Source organism: Melopsittacus undulatus, chromosome 4 (assembly GCF_012275295.1).
Source record: "Melopsittacus undulatus isolate bMelUnd1 chromosome 4, bMelUnd1.mat.Z, whole genome shotgun sequence".
Classification (NCBI taxonomy): Eukaryota; Metazoa; Chordata; class Aves; order Psittaciformes; family Psittaculidae; genus Melopsittacus; species Melopsittacus undulatus.
The window spans coordinates 99,283,150-99,302,370 of record NC_047530.1 but is presented as its reverse complement, the minus strand read 5'-3'; the positions used below and the strand labels follow the sequence as shown (position 1 = coordinate 99,302,370).

The window sequence follows — 19,221 nt, the reverse complement described above, 5'->3', positions numbered from 1 at the left end:
TGTGTGGTGTCCTTGCTCATGGCAGGGGGGTTGGAACTAGATGATCTTAAGTTCCTTTTCAACCTGAACTATTCTATGATTCTATTTGCCTTGTGAGAATTATGTTTTCTAATACTATCAATCTGCCTGAAAGAAGCTTGGAAACTAACGGGGAAATAGGTATTTTGGGAAGGGTTACTTCTGACTGAACATCCTTTGCTATAGGAGCAAAAAGACAACACCACAAGAAGAATGGATTTTTAATAAAATTATGTGTTGGCAAGCAGCACAGGAGGCAGTAAACATCTTTTCCTCCCAGCAGGCCACAAGCTTTTGGCTTTAAGTCGGTCACTGTTCAGATGTAGCTATCAACTGGCCACTTGAGAGGCAAGAAAGAAAATGGATTTGGTTTTGGGTGGCAGTTGTGAGGGCTGCTGGGACCATGAAGAACCAAGGGGAGACTGCACTGCAGAATGTTCTTCATGTGTCTGTCAGACATTGCTGAAAGCAAGTGGCTGGAGTATGATTTCACTGTGGCAGCCTGGTCTGGATGGAGAGTCTGTAACTCACGGCTTCAGCAGATTTGTCCTGTGGGCTTCAAGAAGTCTTGTGATCTCTTTGTAGCGCTGGGGGTGTGATTTACTTGTTGTCAAGGAATCTGCCAGATCTGTAAGATTAAATTTGGTGTGTCTGTAGCAGCCTTGAACCAACCAGAGTGAGTCTCTACGTGAAGTTAAATGTGATGGATGTAAATTTCTCCAGTGAAGAGCTGTAAGAAGGCCTGGGAGCTAGGAATAAACTCCAGAATGAGATTTAGCTCCCAGTAATTTCTGAGGTAGACCTTTTACTGCAGAAATCCTTCACCTTTCAGGATAGGGAAGAAATTAAAGATCTGGGGAGAATCTTAGTAGCTAAAAGAGATGCTTAAATAGCTAGAAGTGTTGTTTGGACTTCTGGCTATTGATCTGTTAACATTTGGGCATTTCAGGTTTGACAACTGTTTACTGAAATAGCAAAATGCAGATATTTGTAACCTCCAGTGGTGCTACTTCATTGATTTCCCCTCTGATGTGCAGGGGTGGCTTCTGCTTTTTGCTCCAATGTATTGATGTAGAAAGTTAGACAGGCTTGTTACCCAATTCTTCCTTTTTGGCTGCTTAGCTCAGCCTGCCATCTGTCTCTGAGAGGAAAGCAGGTGCTGAGCTATGAGAGACTTTGTAACTGTGTAGAGTAAGGTGCGGGTTACAGTGTAGAAAAGATGTACTTTGTGTCAAAGATGATCTTGGACAACAGTCTGCGCTTGTATCAGTGTTTCCTGTCAGGGGAGAAGTGCCACTGAAAGGGGACTGTAGCACCATTAAGGACAAAATTACGTCTTAAGAGTTCCTGACTGAGTGAGAGGTGGATGTCTCTGACCAAGTAGAGCTTCTCCATGTTCCAGTTCATTATCTGTTAACCTTCATTGCCCATAGTGTGTGTGTTAGTCAGCTGGTGTGTGAACTTTTCTCATTCACCATCACGTTTTGCTGGGCTACGTTTATTATTTTTCTTCTATATTTTCCCTTTCCTCCGCTACTATTTTTTAATAGAAGCTATAAAAGCACAGTAGCATAGGGACAATGCAGGCAGCTTGGTACTAGAGACTGTAAGCAAAAAGAAAGGGATGGGAAAGACTAATTTAATTATGAAAACGAGCGTGCTAAGTAAAACACAGGTTCAAACCATGTGTTTGCTTGGGAAAATTTATGATCTAAATTTGACATAGACTATAGCAAGCAACCGAGGAACTGCCATATGGAGGAATAGCAGCTTTGCATTATTAAGATCATACAGTTAAAGCTTAATTTATGAATTTCTACTGAGCAGTGTCTGCAATTCAGCAGCAGAAAGAAATATGCTTCTTGGGGAGACGTGAGGGAGAAAAGGGTGGTGAGATTTTTTGAGTAGATATTGTGTGTGCAGAAGGGATAGGTTTGGAAAAGCTGCCTATAGCAGGGTGAAGAATAAATCCAGGTGTAAACAAAACTAGTTTGTTACTTGAAGATAGAGTCACTGGTGGCATTGACTAAATTGGATACTTTCAACATCTAACAAAACAAATGAGTGGTCTAAGGAAGGTAAAAATATGGCTAACCTTTGGTGTTTTAAGAAAATAAACCCTAGAAATGGATATAATTGTCATCTGCAGTTCTTTTCACAGCATAGAGTAAATGCCAGCAACACTTTGGCATTTTGTGTTACACTCTGTTTTTCTGCCCCAAATTAAAATTTAAGTGTGAAAACAGAAATGGCACAGAATCCAAGCTCTGTTGTTTCTCAAAGAAGCAAGATGCTGTCATGCTACTCGTGGCATGTTTCCTCTACATCAGTAGCTAGAAGTGTCTCCTACAGGCTGATTCCTAGCAGGGAGCTGTTCCCTCTCAAGAGACTGTAGGTGCCATACCTCAGCCCTGTTATGCACTGCTCAAAATCGCTCCACTTATCCCCTTTGCCCTATAGCTGTAAGTGGGTGAAACCCATTTGAGGATGACCTGGAAAGCTTTAGCTTTCCACACAGGAGAAGCTAATAAATAATTTATTAGCTATCCATACAGGAGAAGCTAATAAAAAGTATATTCAGCTTCCAGATCTCTACAAGGATCCTTCCTGAATTGATTGCTGTGTTTTGATTCTGACATCAACTCTGTGATAAGCAGAGCACTGGCTCTGGTAATGGCGGAAGATGGCAGGTATTAAACAGGGAAATGTGAAGAGGCAAAAAGGGAAAGTAACAATTACAAAGTTAATTGAGAGTGTATGTCCAAAATAAAGAAAGACCAGCTGCTTTTGTTTAGTTGAAAATAAACCTCCCCCACACTGCAGTAAAGTACGGGGTGAACAATGAGGAGAATATCTTAAGGAAGGGAAAAAGAATGATAGGGAGAAAAAATAACCCAGGGTGCAGAAAGTAGCCAACTGGTATCCCATAATCCTGCTCAGTATTGACACTTTGAATATTTTATGTTGGAACACAGAGATAACATTGTATTATATATGCTCCTGTGTCTGTTATCAGCTCTGCTGTGTTATTGTGTGTGGAATCCCAAGCTATTTTTCATACAGGTAGAACACATGTGAACAGCTCCTTACCTGTACAGAAAACAGTCACAAGTTCTTCTGTGTTCGCAGGTTTTGAATGCAGTCAGAGTCTAGGAAGTATGAGGAAGAAGAGACACCTTCTCTGCACTGGGGGTTGGATCCCGTGTTTTTTGCATTTGCAAGACTGTATATTAAAGATATAAAAGAAATGAGAGAATCTAAACAAGTGCCAGGTATGTACTTACGTATGCTGATTATGATGCACACAGAGTTCTAATTGATTTATGTTGTGCTCTTTATTGAGGGATTACAGAATGCTTCATGAACACCACTAATGTTCCATGCCCCAAGGCCAAGTGACATTATTAACTTTAACAGTTCTGGAAACAAAAGGTTGCATGTGAAATATATGTGAAAATAAAATATTTGTTCTAATGGCTTTTCTTCCTCTCATATGCATATAGAGATAGATAGATACAACATTACCTTAATGTAAGAGATGTTCTGTATTTCATCTGTATAGTAGTGCTTGTTATTTTCTGATAACATTAATTCTAAAAATGCTGGTCCTTTCTGGTCAGCTGTGTTATATCTTTCCACTGTCTCTACAACATTAGAGAAGGATTTTATCCATCTTCTGATTGTTGCAAAATCTTGAGTTGATGGCTGAGTGTATGTGGTTTTGCTTTTTCCTCTGAATGTTAAGGTATTATAAAACAGGTACAGGTTTTGAGTTTTTGTCTACTTAATTTCCAGATATGATAGATACTTTACATCTTCATGTATTTGAGCAACCTTACTGTAAATGCTGGCATCTGTGCAGAATCTTACACCACACCTTTAATTTCCTAACCATTGCTGGAAATCGTATGCTTTGCAGTCTGTTTCCTGCTGGTCTTCAGCCAATATCACCCACATGTGTACGTTGTCTAAAGCAACAGGGGTCTGACCTTGAAGTTCTGTTTCCTCTACGAAGACTTTAAATAGACTTCAGAAAGTTTTGTGCTATAGAAGGGTTCATTACTACAAACTGAAGCTTGACAAGGTGTGAGATGATCAGGGAGGAGCCCAAGTTACTTTGAATTGATGAGAAAAGGCAGTAAACCCTAAGCAGAGTTTGTGGGGTTTTTTGGTTTGGTTTTTCTTTTCCTCCACAGAGATAAGGTATACCTATCTAGCTCTTTGAATATGCTCTGCCTTGTAGGTTTTGCTGTTCTTACTTACTTTTTTTTAATAGCAAGGATAACAGCAGTGTATTGTTGAAGGAATGAAGTAGTGGGGTTTTTTTGCTCTTCTTGCAATCATTTTTATATACATATGAGAATCACAAACTGAAAAGTCCAGTATATATATATGTCTCTGTTATTTAACATGATAGGATACTTTTGTTATAAATCCACTGAAAGAACGAGGCTATAGTCAAGTGTTGATGTTTATACTAGAGTGAGTAGTACTTAGAGGCCTTTTTAAAGTGTGCAGTCACATAGTAGTACTGGTGTAGCAAATGCTTCTGGTAAAAACCTGTTCCTGCTTCAATTAGAGACATTTTAATTGTTTTCAAACAAATACAAACCAATTCAATGTTAGCAAAATAAGACTGTAGTTTGGTCTTGGACATTAGTTACATATACATGCAAAAATGTATTCAGAGGAATTGAATTTAAGCATCAACAAACGTTTCACAAAACCAGGAACAGTCCTAGAACACACAATCCTGCTCTTTCTTACCTTTAATTCCCCTTCTCACTTCCCTTCCTGTTCTTTTACTTAAGTGAGTTGTCTTCTGTTTCAGGAACTTTCAGTTTTGTTATTACTTTTCTCTCCTAAGATGATCCTAAGGAAGTGGTTTTGGTCATGTCAAGATATCAGCCTTTAAAGTTGGTGTATGCAGGCTTTCTCTGCTTCCTGTGAATCTGACATTTTGAACGACTAAGCTTGCTTGCAATCCTGTATCATTTTCTAAACCAAACTTTAAAGAATAAAATGATATTTTGTAGAACAAACACCCTGAGCTTTTTTCATTCTCCTAGTGCTGTGTATATACCAAATCAGACATTTTTCAGCGTATCTTATTTATTGGCAACAAATGTTTGCACAACAGAAACACTAGAGAAAAAAGTCTTTTGGGGAAGGAAGCAGATAGGTGTTTGCTGTTGATGTTTCCTGCCTTTAATGGGATTTTTAAAGACCAGCTGAAGCTAAATATATGATTGGTTGTAAATCAGTCATTAAGTAATGGTAATTAAGAATGAATGATTGCAAACCAAAGACTTGTAACTAGGAGGAATGGAAAGACACACAGACTGAATGTCAGGAAAAACATCCTTAGAATGACATCTGCCAAACCATGGAACAGCCTTCCCAGGAAAAAGGTGGGATGCCCTTCACTGGGATTGTTTATATCCTGACTGTACAGATTGCCAGGAATTTACTGTACGGAATGGTCTTGCATTGACCCTGAGGAAATGGACTGAATGACCTAATAGGCTTTTTCTTTCCATTTTTAAGCATTAGGATTTGATGCCATAATGACTAATCCCTTTACGGAGAGGAAAGCAGTAAACCTGGCCAATTATTCTCCTGCTATAAATGGTGACAAGAAGGCTGGAAAACCTCCCAGATAAAAACAGCAATTGTGTTGTCTTAGAGGCCACAAAATGCGAGTGGGTGTCAAACTCTGTTACAACACATAATGGAAATGAGCTTTTCTCAGACTTATCATGCAGCACTGCATTATGACAGCTTGTCAACAAGTGAGGGAAGCTACAAATAGCATAAAAGGAGGTAATAATAATTAAAGCAGTGGCAAACAGCTCAGTGCTTAGTAATGCTGGTAAAGACATGACCAGAACTTGCCCTAGAGAGCTCTGCATTTAAAGCCCCCTGTACCACTGCTGTGAGTTCCTGTTGTGGTAACAGCACATTAATGAACATGTGATTTACTGGGTTACTAGGAGCTTGACTGGAGGTGCTTGCAAGTAGCTTCATATGTGTTTTACTGCTACCAATATGAATAAGTAAGCTGGCAGGAGAAACAATTTACACCTTGAAGTCAAGTCCAACAACTTTTAAAAGTGTAAATATAATTTCATGTTCCAAATTTGGGTAGTTTCTCGAAGAGTAAGGGTGGAGTTCAATGTGAATTTATGGGGATGGAGAGAACCAGTTTTATCTGTTTCTGTCATTTGTCAAAACTCAGCTTACAGATGGAAATGAGCATAATAATATGTTGCTTGTTTGCACAGTCAAGAGCTTGGTGTCCTCACTCCACAGAATTACCCAGAAACTGGCTCAGCCTTTCTTTATAATAGAGATTTTGTAAGGTTTAGTGAACAATTATATACACTGGGAGCATCTCCATTGAGGGTTTCTATAGCAATTTTTATTGTTGTCCTGGGAAATGGAATGAGAGAAAAGTGGGCAGACCTGCTAAACATTCGCTACACCAGACCTGACCAGTGACTGCACGATTACTAGAGCCAGCTCTAAGATGACAGTGATAGACACATCCTCAAAACATTGCACTGGATTTTTATGAACAGACCTTCTGTTTATGAGCTGCTTGGCTGATCACCTGTGATTTCTTTTGAAACTTTGCGTGTTTTGTCTTTCTTATGTGAAGCAAGTTAATTCCAGGCTCATTTAAGGCTGCCAGCTATGTAGGCCAAGTTATTTTTGGATTTTGGTTTTGATTTTTCTCTCACTCCCTTGCTGCAGTGTTTCTCTTTGTAAGAATAAGACTTGTCACAGTGTATGGAGCCAAATGTTCCCTTCTTAGTCCCTTGAGTTGCCTAGTTTTTAAAGACAGTTATTGAACATCCCAGCCTATTTGAGTGAAGCAGCAATATTCAAAAACTGAACAAAACACATTGACTGAAAACTAGCCAGCCCAGGATCTGGGCTTATTGCCTTATTCTCCTCCTGCTAGTGGACTGTGGAGCGTCAGTGTATAATGTTTGCATTGGTGTTTCTTAACAACATTTGTCACTCTCTTCAAAGGGCATGTAGCAACTTCAGTGCTGTCAAAGTCCACTGAGCACTGATTCCTCACTGTTTCCTGGACACATTTTCACATGTTATTCTAATTTAAGTCATCTTTATATATGCACAAAAATAGCTTCGAAGGGCTGTTTTTAGAAGCTGTTATTTCAGAAGCTGAAGTTCAGGGTGCTGTCCACGATGACTGCATAGTGTATGCCCCCATCTAAGTGTCTTGTTTCTCTTCCCCTGCCCCCCCATGGCTCCTGTCCTTTTTGAAATGAAAGACAGAATTATGCTAGTTTTCCTTTTGGAAGCTCTGCCTTAATCGGGAACAGCTGCACTGTGAGAAGCTCAGACTGCTTCCATTGTGTTCTATTATTTATTCTGAAGCCTGATGAAGATGCTAAACCCCAAACCAAACAAACAAAACCCCAAACTGAAGTGAAACAACAAAACAACTAAAACACCCCTAGTAACTGCAGCAAACAAACTGTTTTGCAGGTCCAAATGTGCAAGAAAAGAAGAGGTTAATAGAGTTCTGACACTCTACAAAAACAAGCTTTTGGTATCCTAAGTAGAGCTAATATTTCTTTGTTCAAGTGTTCCCAGTCCTTACTAATCCAGGAGATTTTTCACATGACTAGGCATTGTATAATTCAAGATACATTAAATATATAAGAAAGTATGGGCCTTTTTACTGGCAAATGTGACTTTGTATAGGGTAGGATGTTGAAAGTAAGTTACGCTTATCAAGTATGTTTTGTGTCTAGGTATATTCTTTTATAACAGACATCCAGTAAGACAGGTGGATGTTGTTGGGATAGTGGTTCAAAGGAAAGAGCGAGATGCCTTTTATAGTTATGGAGGTAAGAAAAGTTTCTTTCTTTTTGCACTTATCAGCCTTCTAATCTTAGTTACCGTTAGAACTTAAAAGTTGCCTTATTTGATCATTGTTCTTGAAACAATTGTGCTCTTATCCTAATGTGATACATATTTGCAGCTCAGATTATTTAGCAAATTTAGGGAAGCTACTATTTATCTCTACTTCAAAAGCAGAGAAACAGTTAAAACACAGTAATTGATTTGTTCAGGGTGATCTAGCACATCTTAATTTTAGTTATTGCTTTGCCACTGGACTTACAATTTTTTCTCTCACACACATACATATATGTTATATACACCTATATACACACATATATATGCAGTTTTGTTGGTAAGATATAAATGGATTTAACAGTGCCTGCAAATGAGAAGTCACTTCTTCCTTTTCTGAACCTTTCTGACTTTTTGTATGTTTTGTTGTATCTTAGAGCCAGCTTTTAATAGCAGTTGAGAGTTTGTTTATATTTAGATGTGTGAAGAGTCTTAACAAATCTAACTTGAGCATCATAGTACCAGTGCTTACCAACACCAGCTGGAAGTTGTCTCCTCCCTATTGCTTTTCCTAATAGTCAGGCTGTTCTTTTAACGTGGAAACATCTGATTGTCATTTTGTTCAGCTGTCCTTTTCATCTGGATAAAAAGCAGAATGATGTGGCAAGTTTCAAAAGCAGGGAAGGGGGAGATCATCTCACAGTAGGAAGGGGGAGCTAAATGCATAGTTCCTGTTGAAGCGCTTGAAGGACTCTGTCCAATGTCCTCCTCTGCCATGGGTTTCCACCCGATGGATGCAAGTCATGGAGTTGCCTTATTTATGAAACTGAGCAGCAATTCAGTAACTGAGGAGTATTGTGAAGATACAGTTGACAATCAGGTCCCTGCTCCCACAACACCTGCAGTTGCATCATACTGCTGCAGAGTAGCATTGTCTGCTAATGCATATAATATACCCCACACTGGGTGCAGCTGTTTTGTGTTGGCTCTGTGCTCTATAGAAATGTCCCTGCAAGTTTCTTAGAGTGGATATTTTCTAGTTTATTTTTAAGTCTAATTTCTGGATGTTTGTTATTACCCTGCCATTATGCTAAATGAGTTGACAGTAAATATTTTGAAGCACAAGTTTCTCAGGCACTTAAGTAGCACAGGCTAAACAAGCTCCTAAGTTGAGAGGTGGGGATATAATGAAGTGTTGAAATATTAATTGAACATCAGCTATTATTCTTTCATTGTACTAGTATGCAAAAGCAGTTATTGCTTCATGAGAACAGGGGAAGGCTGAATCAAAATGACCAAGGTAAAAACAATTCTATGTGCCAGGGTTTCCCACGCTGCTCTCAGCATTAGCTCAGATATAAACTTATTGGAAATATTTGATTGTGGCAGAAAATGGAGGAATAAAAACAAAAAGAACCTGCAGTCATGGACTTAAGGCATTAGTGTTAGGTCAGCGAACCTCTAAGTACAGCTCTCAGTGAGCTTGGCTTCCTGCTGTCCTTCCGTGTCTAACTCCACCCTTTGTTCCAACAGTTCCTGGTTTGAGCTTTCAGGCTGCCCTCCCTCACAGGCAGGCTGACTCCCCACACATAGAATTGTAACTTCTTAGAGAGTTTCCTGCTTGTTACGTCTTGCTTCTCTGGGTACAACAGCCCCTCGTTGGTGAGTCACAGAGCTGATGTTTTGTCAGTTGAAGGGCTACACACTGCTCAGTACTTGCTTGCTTCCCATCTGCTTAAAAGTGACTTACAAAGCAATTACCCCTTTGTAATTTTTCTCTGATGGAGAACTGAAAGCGCTTTGTGTCACTGCCACTATCTCCCCCCCCTCATTTCCTATTTGTCTACTTCAGAATATACACTGCTTATTTTAAGAGGATCTTACATCTTTCATCAATTGAAAGATTTAAGATTCTGTGATTGATCTTAAATCAATCCCAGAGAATCTTTCTGTGTGCTGAAAACTGTACAGCCTGAACTGGTGACAAAGTAACAGCAGTGTAAGAGAGTAAATTGTCTCTTTCTGTGCTTAAAGAAGCAAACAAACAAACAAGCCCAACCATGTGTAAAACCCAATTTTGACATGTTGATGTAATTGATTGTTGCTATTGTAATGATCAATTAGGAGAAAGATACCCAGTTAAAGTGTAACTTTGAACGAGCTCATCTTTTTATCCAGTGCACCTTTCTCACCTCTGACTTGGTTTTTTTCCCTTTCCTTCTTACCAAAACAAAACGTCCCATGTGGTTTTCCGTGTTCTCCAGAACTGTTTTGAGAGACCAAACGTACTTGCCTTAAAAACAAACTAAAAACATCTCACCGGGATCTCATTAGGTTTACACAGGCCCTACAGGAGCCATACCCTTTTTGTCATGAAGAAATAAAAAGGAACACAGTTTTCTCATTTACCAGGTAGCTTTGAGATTGGTATCCCTTGGATCGTTTGTGTAAGAGCTAAAAAAACCCAAACAGCCCCCCCAGAAGAACCCACATTAAAACAAAAAGAAGTTTAAACCCACAGAGATGAGGAAGGGCGGCACAGGGAGCACAGGAAGCTTTCGAAAGCTTGTAGACCCTTTGAGTGCATTTAAAATAGATTATCATTCTCCTGTCTAATTAGAATACAATTGCAAGAGTTCTCATTCATCTGTGCTTGAGGAGTTATTCATCTTTTTGCTCAAAGCTTTTATTTGTGGACTAGGAAAACTTTGCCTCAGAGTTTTCCTCTGCTACCAGATTTTCTGTGTGGTCAAGAACAGGTCAGTCTCTCCAGGGCTCAGCTGTTTTCAGCTGTTACGTTGATGAGGAGGAGTCCAGCCTCCTAATCCTTCAGTCTGGTTTGTTTCTAAGCTCTTTTTAGGAAGTCTGTCTGTCACAGTTGGTGCAACAGCCCGTTGCAAGCTGGAATATCTAGAAGCTGCAGTAATATAATAGCAAAATGTCATCTGCTGTGTTTCTTAGTGGCATGGTATGTGGGGGCTCTGACTCCTACCAAAATAGTTGTGTTTTGTCTATACTGAGGAGGAAATCCTACCAGCTAGATCATTATCTGTACTCTGGTACAAAATTAAAGCTGCAGACACAGCATCTCAAAAGGAGGATAGCAATGAGCCGAGTGTACTTTTGTGATGAAATTTGCAATTGCCTGCATTTTATAAATGCTTTGTGTTTGTTATTAAGAATATGCAGCTAAACTACTGGGAACAGGAAGGCAAGATGGTGATTTGAAATTGGATCCCCCAAATAGGGAGATTGCTTCAAAACATGTGAGACAATGCAAAGGCATTATGCTTTGATGCTGTGGTTCCCAAAGGAAATGACTGCAGGTACCAATCAGTACCTTCCTGGTAAATATTGCTGTTACTTTTGTAGTCATGGATCTGATTTAAGGAGCAGAAGAAAACTGCAAATTCAAATTTGTGAAGAGTGGAAGCTCTGTCTTGAAGGTGGTTCCGTTCAAGCAGCAAGGTGCTTGGAGCATTAGCTGGATGTGGGATGTGATCCTTGCTGTAGTTTGACAAACATTTACTGCCTTTTTAGTTGAGAGTGTAGGTTGGGCATGCCATCTATATACAATCTCTTGGTCTGTAGAACTATTGATTCTTCTGTTAGTTTTTCATTTTCTTTGGCTTTTGTCTTTCTCTACTGTCCTTGACAATGCAGTGCCTGGGGCAGAAATCCTCAAATTTACTTTGATTGGGTGCTAGCAAAACAGGAAAAGCTAGATAGCTCCTGTGCTCTGCAGAAGGTGTTAAGCTGTTTCAGAAACGGAAGTGTCTTGCATGCCACCAATATGTATACTTTAAGTTGGGAATTCTTGGCCTAGAGCAGAACCACAAGCATGTGCTGTCTCCTGTCCTTCCTGGCTGGAGGAGCTGCCTTTCTGCTCTCTGGAACATCTTGTATAGGAATGGGCAGCAGACTTTGTGCACATTGTTAGCATGGAAAGCAGTGTAGCTAGAGGTAGCAGCCCTCCTAGTCTGCTCACAGGACTCTACCCCCCCAGTACTGAAGTGCTGTTTTCTCACTGTTACAGTAATCTTTCTGTGGTTTGTGTCTGATTTCCTGCTTTAATTTGTCTGGCTTCAGCTTTAAACACTGATTCTTCTTCTGACCCTTGTCAATGAGATTAAAACCCTTTAGTACCCAGTATAGTACTGAAGCCTCATGTTTTAAATGAGTACTTGATCATCTTTTGAGACTATAGCTGTTACTCTGCTCACTATGCACATAAGCATGTACCTGGTGCTGAGCTACTTCCATGACTGAAATGACTGTTGAGACTACTTCAAAGGTATTAAGCAGGGACTGAGCACCTACTTTCTCCTTCAAACTGGTTGGAATGAAATATCCTTTGTAGTCATCTCACTACATATCTATGTCTCTTTCACCTCCTGGAATGTCACTTTTATTTTACTTTATTTTATTTTTACAGTGGATGATAGTACTGGAGTTATAAATTGTGTCTGCTGGAAAAATCCCATGGTAACAGAACAATCTTCATCAGGTAATTTGACAAATAATTCTTTTTTTGACTATATTTTTCTTTATGTCACTCTTAAGTAATTTTCTAAATGATTAAACTTGCAGAAGAGCAAATTCAATGCTTTTCTTAATTTAAACCATCACTTCCTACAGCCTGGTCCATTTTGGGAGTCTTCATATTACTCTTTATGTCATGTCCAGTGGTGATGCCAATGAAAGCACTACTCTATGACCTGTCAAACCTTTTCCTTATCTGAGTAGTACAGTATTTCAGTCCTATGTTGTGACATTGTTCAGAGAATCCTTCTCTTATGGTCCTTTTTGTGACTTCATCTAGTGAGAAACTAGGCTGGAAACCTGCCACATGCCACAGCTTCTGTTTCCGAAGCCAATCTATTGACCAGGCACTTGGTATGCTTTCCCCACTCTTGTGATACAGTGGTTTCAGCATTCATCTTCTTTGTTTGCATTCATATTCTTCTGCTCATGCACATACTGTCCTTGATGAACTTGAAAGTAGCATGAAACACAGTGGGAGGATGCCAGCAATCTTTTATGATTTGGGAAAGTTCTAAATGTGCAGAAGTTGTGCATTTGAGATTTATTATTGCATTCAATAACAGAAGAGCTCTCTAGTGTCTGGTTTTCTCTTTGATTTTTTTCCCACCATTTCTCATAGGTCAAAGTATGGAATGCGCTCTTTTTTTTGACATTAAAAGGTCATGTGGTAGATTGACAACCCTGATACAGAGCTGATGAAATGGTGCTGAAATAAATGTTCCTAGTGTCATGTGGTGGTGTTAGGGTTATCTACACATAGAATGGGGAGAGAAAAACTTGAAGTTAAAAACTCTTGTCTGTGAAACAAGCCCAGTTTTATAGACAGATAATTCTTACTTCTGTTTAACAACGACACGACAATTGATAGAAACAATCCCAACTGCACCTGGAATCTAGAAATCAGTTCTCACTTTTAGAGATGTGATGTTGTGGCACAGCTGTCAAAGAAATAATGGGGATCCACAATCAAATCTGTTTTTTATGAGGAACTAAATACTGCTTGAAATGGAATGAGGACTGAGAATGCTTCTTTCAACCTTGTGTTCTTATTTTACCTGTATGTCAGCAGTGCTTGAATGGACACTGTGTTATTAGTGGAAATCAATTAATTTGTACCTTGCTAAAGAAAACAGCTCCTGGGGGGAGAGGAAACTTCCTTCCAGCCTTTTGTAATTGTGATCAGGGATACTTGGATCATGAATCAGGTTTTATGTTACGGAGAATTTACTGTCCTGCAAAGGTGTGTTATGTAAATACGGAGTTCTGTGAAGTTTCATTCATCTCAGTGTAGACTTCAAATTGCATCACATGAATACTTTGGCCACACCTCAGATGACTCATTTTTTTATGTAAGAAGTTCAGCTGACCTTTCTTTTCACCTCTCGTCCATCTTAGCATGAAAATCAAAAATGACAGAGCCCATTTCAATTAATGTTTCAACTTTGCAACCCACCTACAGCATTTTCAGTAGTAAATCAGTATCTCCTCTTCATCCCTTTTACACTTTTCCAGAGTGATCTAGTAAATAAATATAATACTTTAAACTGACTTTATCACCCAAATGTTTTGCTACCCAGGACATTTGGGGCCTGGGACCTTAACCCTTGTTTAATAACGGGAGTCTTGGGATGTTTAGGTGAATGCAAAAGGACAGTCCTCTCGCCTTAATGCCCCATTTCCTCTCCTCCACTTCTTGCAGGTCGTCCAAGCACACCCAACAGTCTTACTGTGCTTGAACAGATAAAGAAGCTCCAAGAAATGGTGAGCCAGAAAACTAAGCTGGAGATCGGGGATGTTGTCAGGGTCAGAGGTCACATCCGAACCTACAGGCAACAAAGAGAAATTCAGGCTTCATGTTTTTGTGAGTGTTGTGGACCTGTGGCCTGTGTATCTTTCTCTGAACAGTTGTCTGAATTCATGAGATGATCTAAGCTGTATGTAATTCACTGGATCATTTCCACTTTATTTTTGGGCACCTCATTTTTCTAAATAGATTTACATCTGTATGTCTTTATTTCAATTTTAACAGTGGAAGGTTAGAAGGCACACCACTTAATGTGTAAGATTAGATTGCCTGTAAATGAGGCCTTCCTGGAAAATGCCTCTTTTATAAAACAACTGTAAAATATTACTAGCATGTGTACAAGAATACTGTGCAGATACTGTGATTTGGTATCTGTGACAGCAACTTGCCCTTCAGCTTTCTTTGTGTTGAGGTAGAACAGCCAAAGCCCATGGGAAGGGAGTCGGTGACGTTTTATATCACACTTCATCAGGAGCATCAGCTGCTTTGGAGAACCAGTTGCTGGTATAATCCATTCTGGGGGCAGACAGCAGCATGTGGGCGCATTGTACCACTTGAAGCCAAAGTTCTTCCAAGCTCCCTGGTTCTGCAGAATGATTAGAAAGTGAAGCCTCATCTTCAGGCACTAGGGCACCTGTGTGCAGGTGCTGCCCCTGTATCTGACAGCTCTTTAGACAGCAGGATTCTGAAGTCCAGTCACTGCACCCTATAAGCTCCCACTTACATAACCTCTTCTCTGTGCCTGTGCTGTTGTGTAAGAGTCAGTTTTCCTCAGTGAAATCTTTGAGACAATATAAAAATGGTTTCTTGGGGGGAAGCCCATCTTTTATAAAAAAACCTGTGTAGCTTAGCAAAAAGATCTAGATGTTTTTGGCTCTAATTAAAACCTGAGAGGGAATTCAACCTCCTTTCCAGGCAGAAGATTTATGAATGTATAACCCATTCAAGGGCTGGTAATAACACTATTGTTTCAGTAAAGGAGAGCCATGCAGTTCAAATAGCCTTTAAATTCCTTTCTCTTTGGCCCAAAAAGGTTCCTTACTCTGTGTTAACTTTATGTAGTGGATAAAGACTTTTGAAAGGTAAAATAGAGGTCATGAAGTCTGGTTAAATAAGCTGTCAGACAAAAGCATGATCTGTGATGCATCACAACAGGCCATTTACCTCCTTGTAAACTGTAAAAGCAGGAGTGGCCTTTGTGGTTTTGTTTTTATAAAAGCAGAAGTGAACAAAATTTGCCAATTTCATGCTGGCATGGGAAGCTCTGTTGTGTTGCCTCAGGTGTTCTTGCTTATAAGATTGGTATGGCAGTCCTGGCCAACTATGTGCGTTCTTTTTACTGCTCCAGATAAAGTGGATGATCCTGTGTGTAATGTTCAGATTTCAAGAATGCTGGAACTCCCCTGTCTCTATAGAGAAGTTTATGACAAACCTTTCCAAGGCCCTGAGGAGGGACAGAGGTAAATGCAGTATCCAGTCTGGTCTTGAGGCAAAATGTGATTTTTATTATTGTTTATTTCTTATTGTAATAACTGTGGAGAAAGATAGAAGAGGGCCTAGCTGTGATTTAGTCTCTGCGTACGCATAAAGTAACACCCTGCTTTTCTCCCAAATAATTGATAAACCACACAGATGAGATCACAGAATACCAGGTTGAAAGAGACCTCAAGGATCATCTGGTCCAACCTTTCTATGTACAGATACCTGTGTATAATCTGAGAAAAGAAATATAACTCTGAACTAAAATAAGTATTCAGAAGGGGGTAAAATAGTATGTACGTATCTCTTGCTTCTAGTAAAAAAGCTGGGGGTTTGAGCAAGATTTGGAGGTAAGGTCAGCAGATTAGATGGAGGAGCATCTTTGCCTGATTTTGTGTAAGGGTAAGGGGCTATTCCATTGAAATGCTCTCCACTTCTACTGTCCCTGTCATCGTCAAGTCACAGACATAACCTCGATGAATTGATTCAAACATCCACCCATTCCTGTATTCAGTTTAAGGTTAGCTGGATGTTTCCTGGAAGGTCTCATGAATGTAGTGTGTTTTCAGAGACTGCTGATCTTAAAAGCACAACACTATTACAGCAACTGATTTAAGAGTAACGGTTCAATGCTTATTGCATATCAAAATGGTCTGTTTTAATTAAAGCTTTAAATTCAGATTCTTTAAGGACACTAAAATAGCTTTAGATCTTTGCAATCCAGTCTAGCAGGCTAATTTTAGGTAACTAAACAAATGCTAAGAGTGTTATTTCTTGCCTTTTGACATGTTCTGTGTATCCTTGTAGTGGCCTTGAGGGTCAGACATTCTCCATCAATGTGCTGCATCAGAAAGTGGAAAGCTTTCTATTAGAAAACAAAATTCAGACCTTTTACCAGCAGGAGTTGGAAACAATTGATACATTGATGTCTCTGGTTGTTGTGCATCTACCTACTCCGGACTGTCAGGAGGTAAGTGAATGTAACTGTTTCAAGTGTTTAGTGGGGGGGAAAAATACCATGTACTTTTTTAATGCATAAACGACCAGATAAGAGGCTGATGCCTTGGGAGGATTCAAAAGCCACAAGTGCTTTAGCTTTATGCATGAATTGTTTACAGAGCTTGAGGAAACCTGGTCACTTGAGACATATAAAACTGGACTGAAGAAAGCAATGTGAGAAAATCCTGTTAAGTGTAATCTTGTATTAGGCCTAAGTAACCTTAGTCTGCAACAGGCACTAATTTACCTAGATCTGTAAAGAGTGGCAGTATGAGAAAAGAAGATCCCTTTAAGGTGCTTGAGCTGTTCAGGACAGATGTTTGAGATCCTGCATTTGGTCAGGAAAAGGAAGACAGTCTTTCTCATTTGAAGCTCAATATATTAACAGAGATGTAGCTTTCAAAAGGAGATTAAAATGAGTGGATCCGAACAGTGCTCCCTTCTACATGTTTCTTTTATTAGAAATCCCTAATTGTGAAAGACCATGATTGAAAGGATCAGAAGGTGGAATTTAGCTGAAATCAGTTTCCATGCAGTTGCATGTAACCAAACTGTTAAGAAACTTTCCAGTGAGATAGTACATTCTTGATCTACTGCAGAATTGGAAATAGAACAACAAACGTTTTGTCAAATGGCTTCATATTACTCTGTGTTATTTGGATACATTACAGACCAGATTCTTAACTAGTGTGAAGTGGTAAATTTCTGCAAAAGTAACAGTTATGGCTTTTGCCATGTTACCAATGGCAACTGAAACTTAAGCTTGTGTTGTGATACGCTTGTTTATACTTAGGTTTCTCTAGAGAAATAAATTCATGGCAGTCATTTTCACTGCCTGATTTTGATATGCACTGTAAAAGTTAAGTGCTGTGTTATATTAACATCTGATGTCTGTTTAATTCTTTAAAAAACACCCCCCAAAACAACAAACCCAAAACCAAACCAAACAAACGAGACAAAAAACATTCCCTTGTGGTTGAGGTCATAGCTGCTTCCTGATCACTGTTTTAGCTGTTTCTTTTATTGAAGGTGGTTTTGTTGTTTGCTTTAAAGTGAGTGTTATAGTTTATCTATAACAGGAGCAACTCTTATTTTTGAGAGAAAAGTTTGATACTAGAATATCCAACACGGGACAGGGTATGTTTTCTAAACTAGCTGGAATGGTATTAAAGGTTCCCAAATGCTTTACATTTAAGAAAGTAGTGGTCCTTGTAACTAATAATGGAAACTTCCACCTTTGAAGTTTCAGCATTTATAGAAAGATCAAGATGAATAACTTGCAAAGCCATTTAAAGTAGGAACTGGTGCAGAACAAACAAAAAGGCACAAAATCCCACCACCATCCAACCAGAAAAACTCAAACCAACAAAACCATTGTAGCATCAGTGTTGTTAGCAGCCATGAAGAGCTATCATAATAATGAATAGTTACTCCTGACCATGATGCAAAGGTGTGAGTATGTGTCTCAGGAATTTGGGCATACAGATGCTTATTTCGAAATTGCAGTTCTCACTCTTGCCCTTCGGTATTAATCCCTTGCAAAGAGGCTTATATATCTTTGCATAAGCAAGAACCTGCAGTTGTCAAGTGACCTGAATGCCTTAAGAGGAGCACCAAGTAATGGTCTAGAAATGCATTTCATTGATCTTTTGCCCTGTCTCTTGAAGGGGCCACTTCTTATAATTGGCAAAGGGTCAAGTACCCAGTTTGATCCACAAAAATAAGTGCAATAGATCTGGTTTCTCTCACTCTTTTTCTCTTTTTCCCCTCTATAGTCTTCTGTTTTGTATTGCCCTCAGATCAAAAGGATTAAGGGTTCTGCATGGAATGATGTTATTTTATGTCTGTTTGGCTAGGCAATAGCTAGGTGAGTGGACCAAACAATTAGACCACATGTCAGTAATGCACTTGCTCGCTTCTTGCATTTTTCCTTTATGTGAAAGGATAAGTTATTTGGATGTATAACTTCATCCTTTTCAACCCCACAACAGTTGCTGTTAAACTCTTTTCTTGCCTCTGTCTTCCTCATCCTGTGACCCTAGGAGATGTGGTGCACCTGCTTCATCTCTTTCCCAGCCTTTTAAGTACTTGCACAGTGTTCATCATAGTGGGAGGGTATCTCCCCATGGAGTATTTGCTTCATGGCAGTGGTGAGCTGCTATGGAGTCACTGGCAGTGGTGTGGATCAGGGGTTGAAGACAGAAGGAGGTAGCTGGTATAGCTTGAGGTAGGCAGTATGTCTGTTCTTTTTCAGCATTACTGTACCCTGAGACCTGTCTATATCCCATCCATGTCTTACGATACCTAGTTCTAGGCCTAATGGCTCTCCAGCAGTGCAGTCTTCTGGCTCTCCAGAATATATTTCCCTCTAGCAGATGCACTCAACAGAACTCAAATTATGTCCTCTGCTCAGACATATACTAGAGAGTATTTAATTTTATAGCCTACAAAGGATGAATAAGAGAATTGGACGGCTCAATGTT

The 19,221-nt window shown here is 39.5% G+C and overlaps 1 protein-coding gene across 4 annotated transcripts in view; it reads left to right on the top strand.

Moving 5' to 3' along the window:
• The window catches only part of STN1 (STN1 subunit of CST complex), a 46,579-nt gene that overhangs the window by 13,188 nt on the left and 14,170 nt on the right, over positions 1 to 19,221 (top strand). For 3 of the 4 annotated variants that reach the window (XM_013130399.3, XM_031053876.2, XM_031053877.2), the window contains exons 2-7: positions 3,148 to 3,290; positions 7,809 to 7,904; positions 12,347 to 12,418; positions 14,156 to 14,317; positions 15,609 to 15,720; positions 16,547 to 16,709. In XM_013130399.3, the coding sequence (XP_012985853.2) occupies positions 3,155 to 3,290; positions 7,809 to 7,904; positions 12,347 to 12,418; positions 14,156 to 14,317; positions 15,609 to 15,720; positions 16,547 to 16,709 (741 nt within the window). In that variant the 5' untranslated portion in view covers positions 3,148 to 3,154. The remainder of the gene's footprint in view (positions 1 to 3,147; positions 3,291 to 7,808; positions 7,905 to 12,346; positions 12,419 to 14,155; positions 14,318 to 15,608; positions 15,721 to 16,546; positions 16,710 to 19,221) is intronic. The other variant, XM_031053878.2, reaches the window with a different exon arrangement.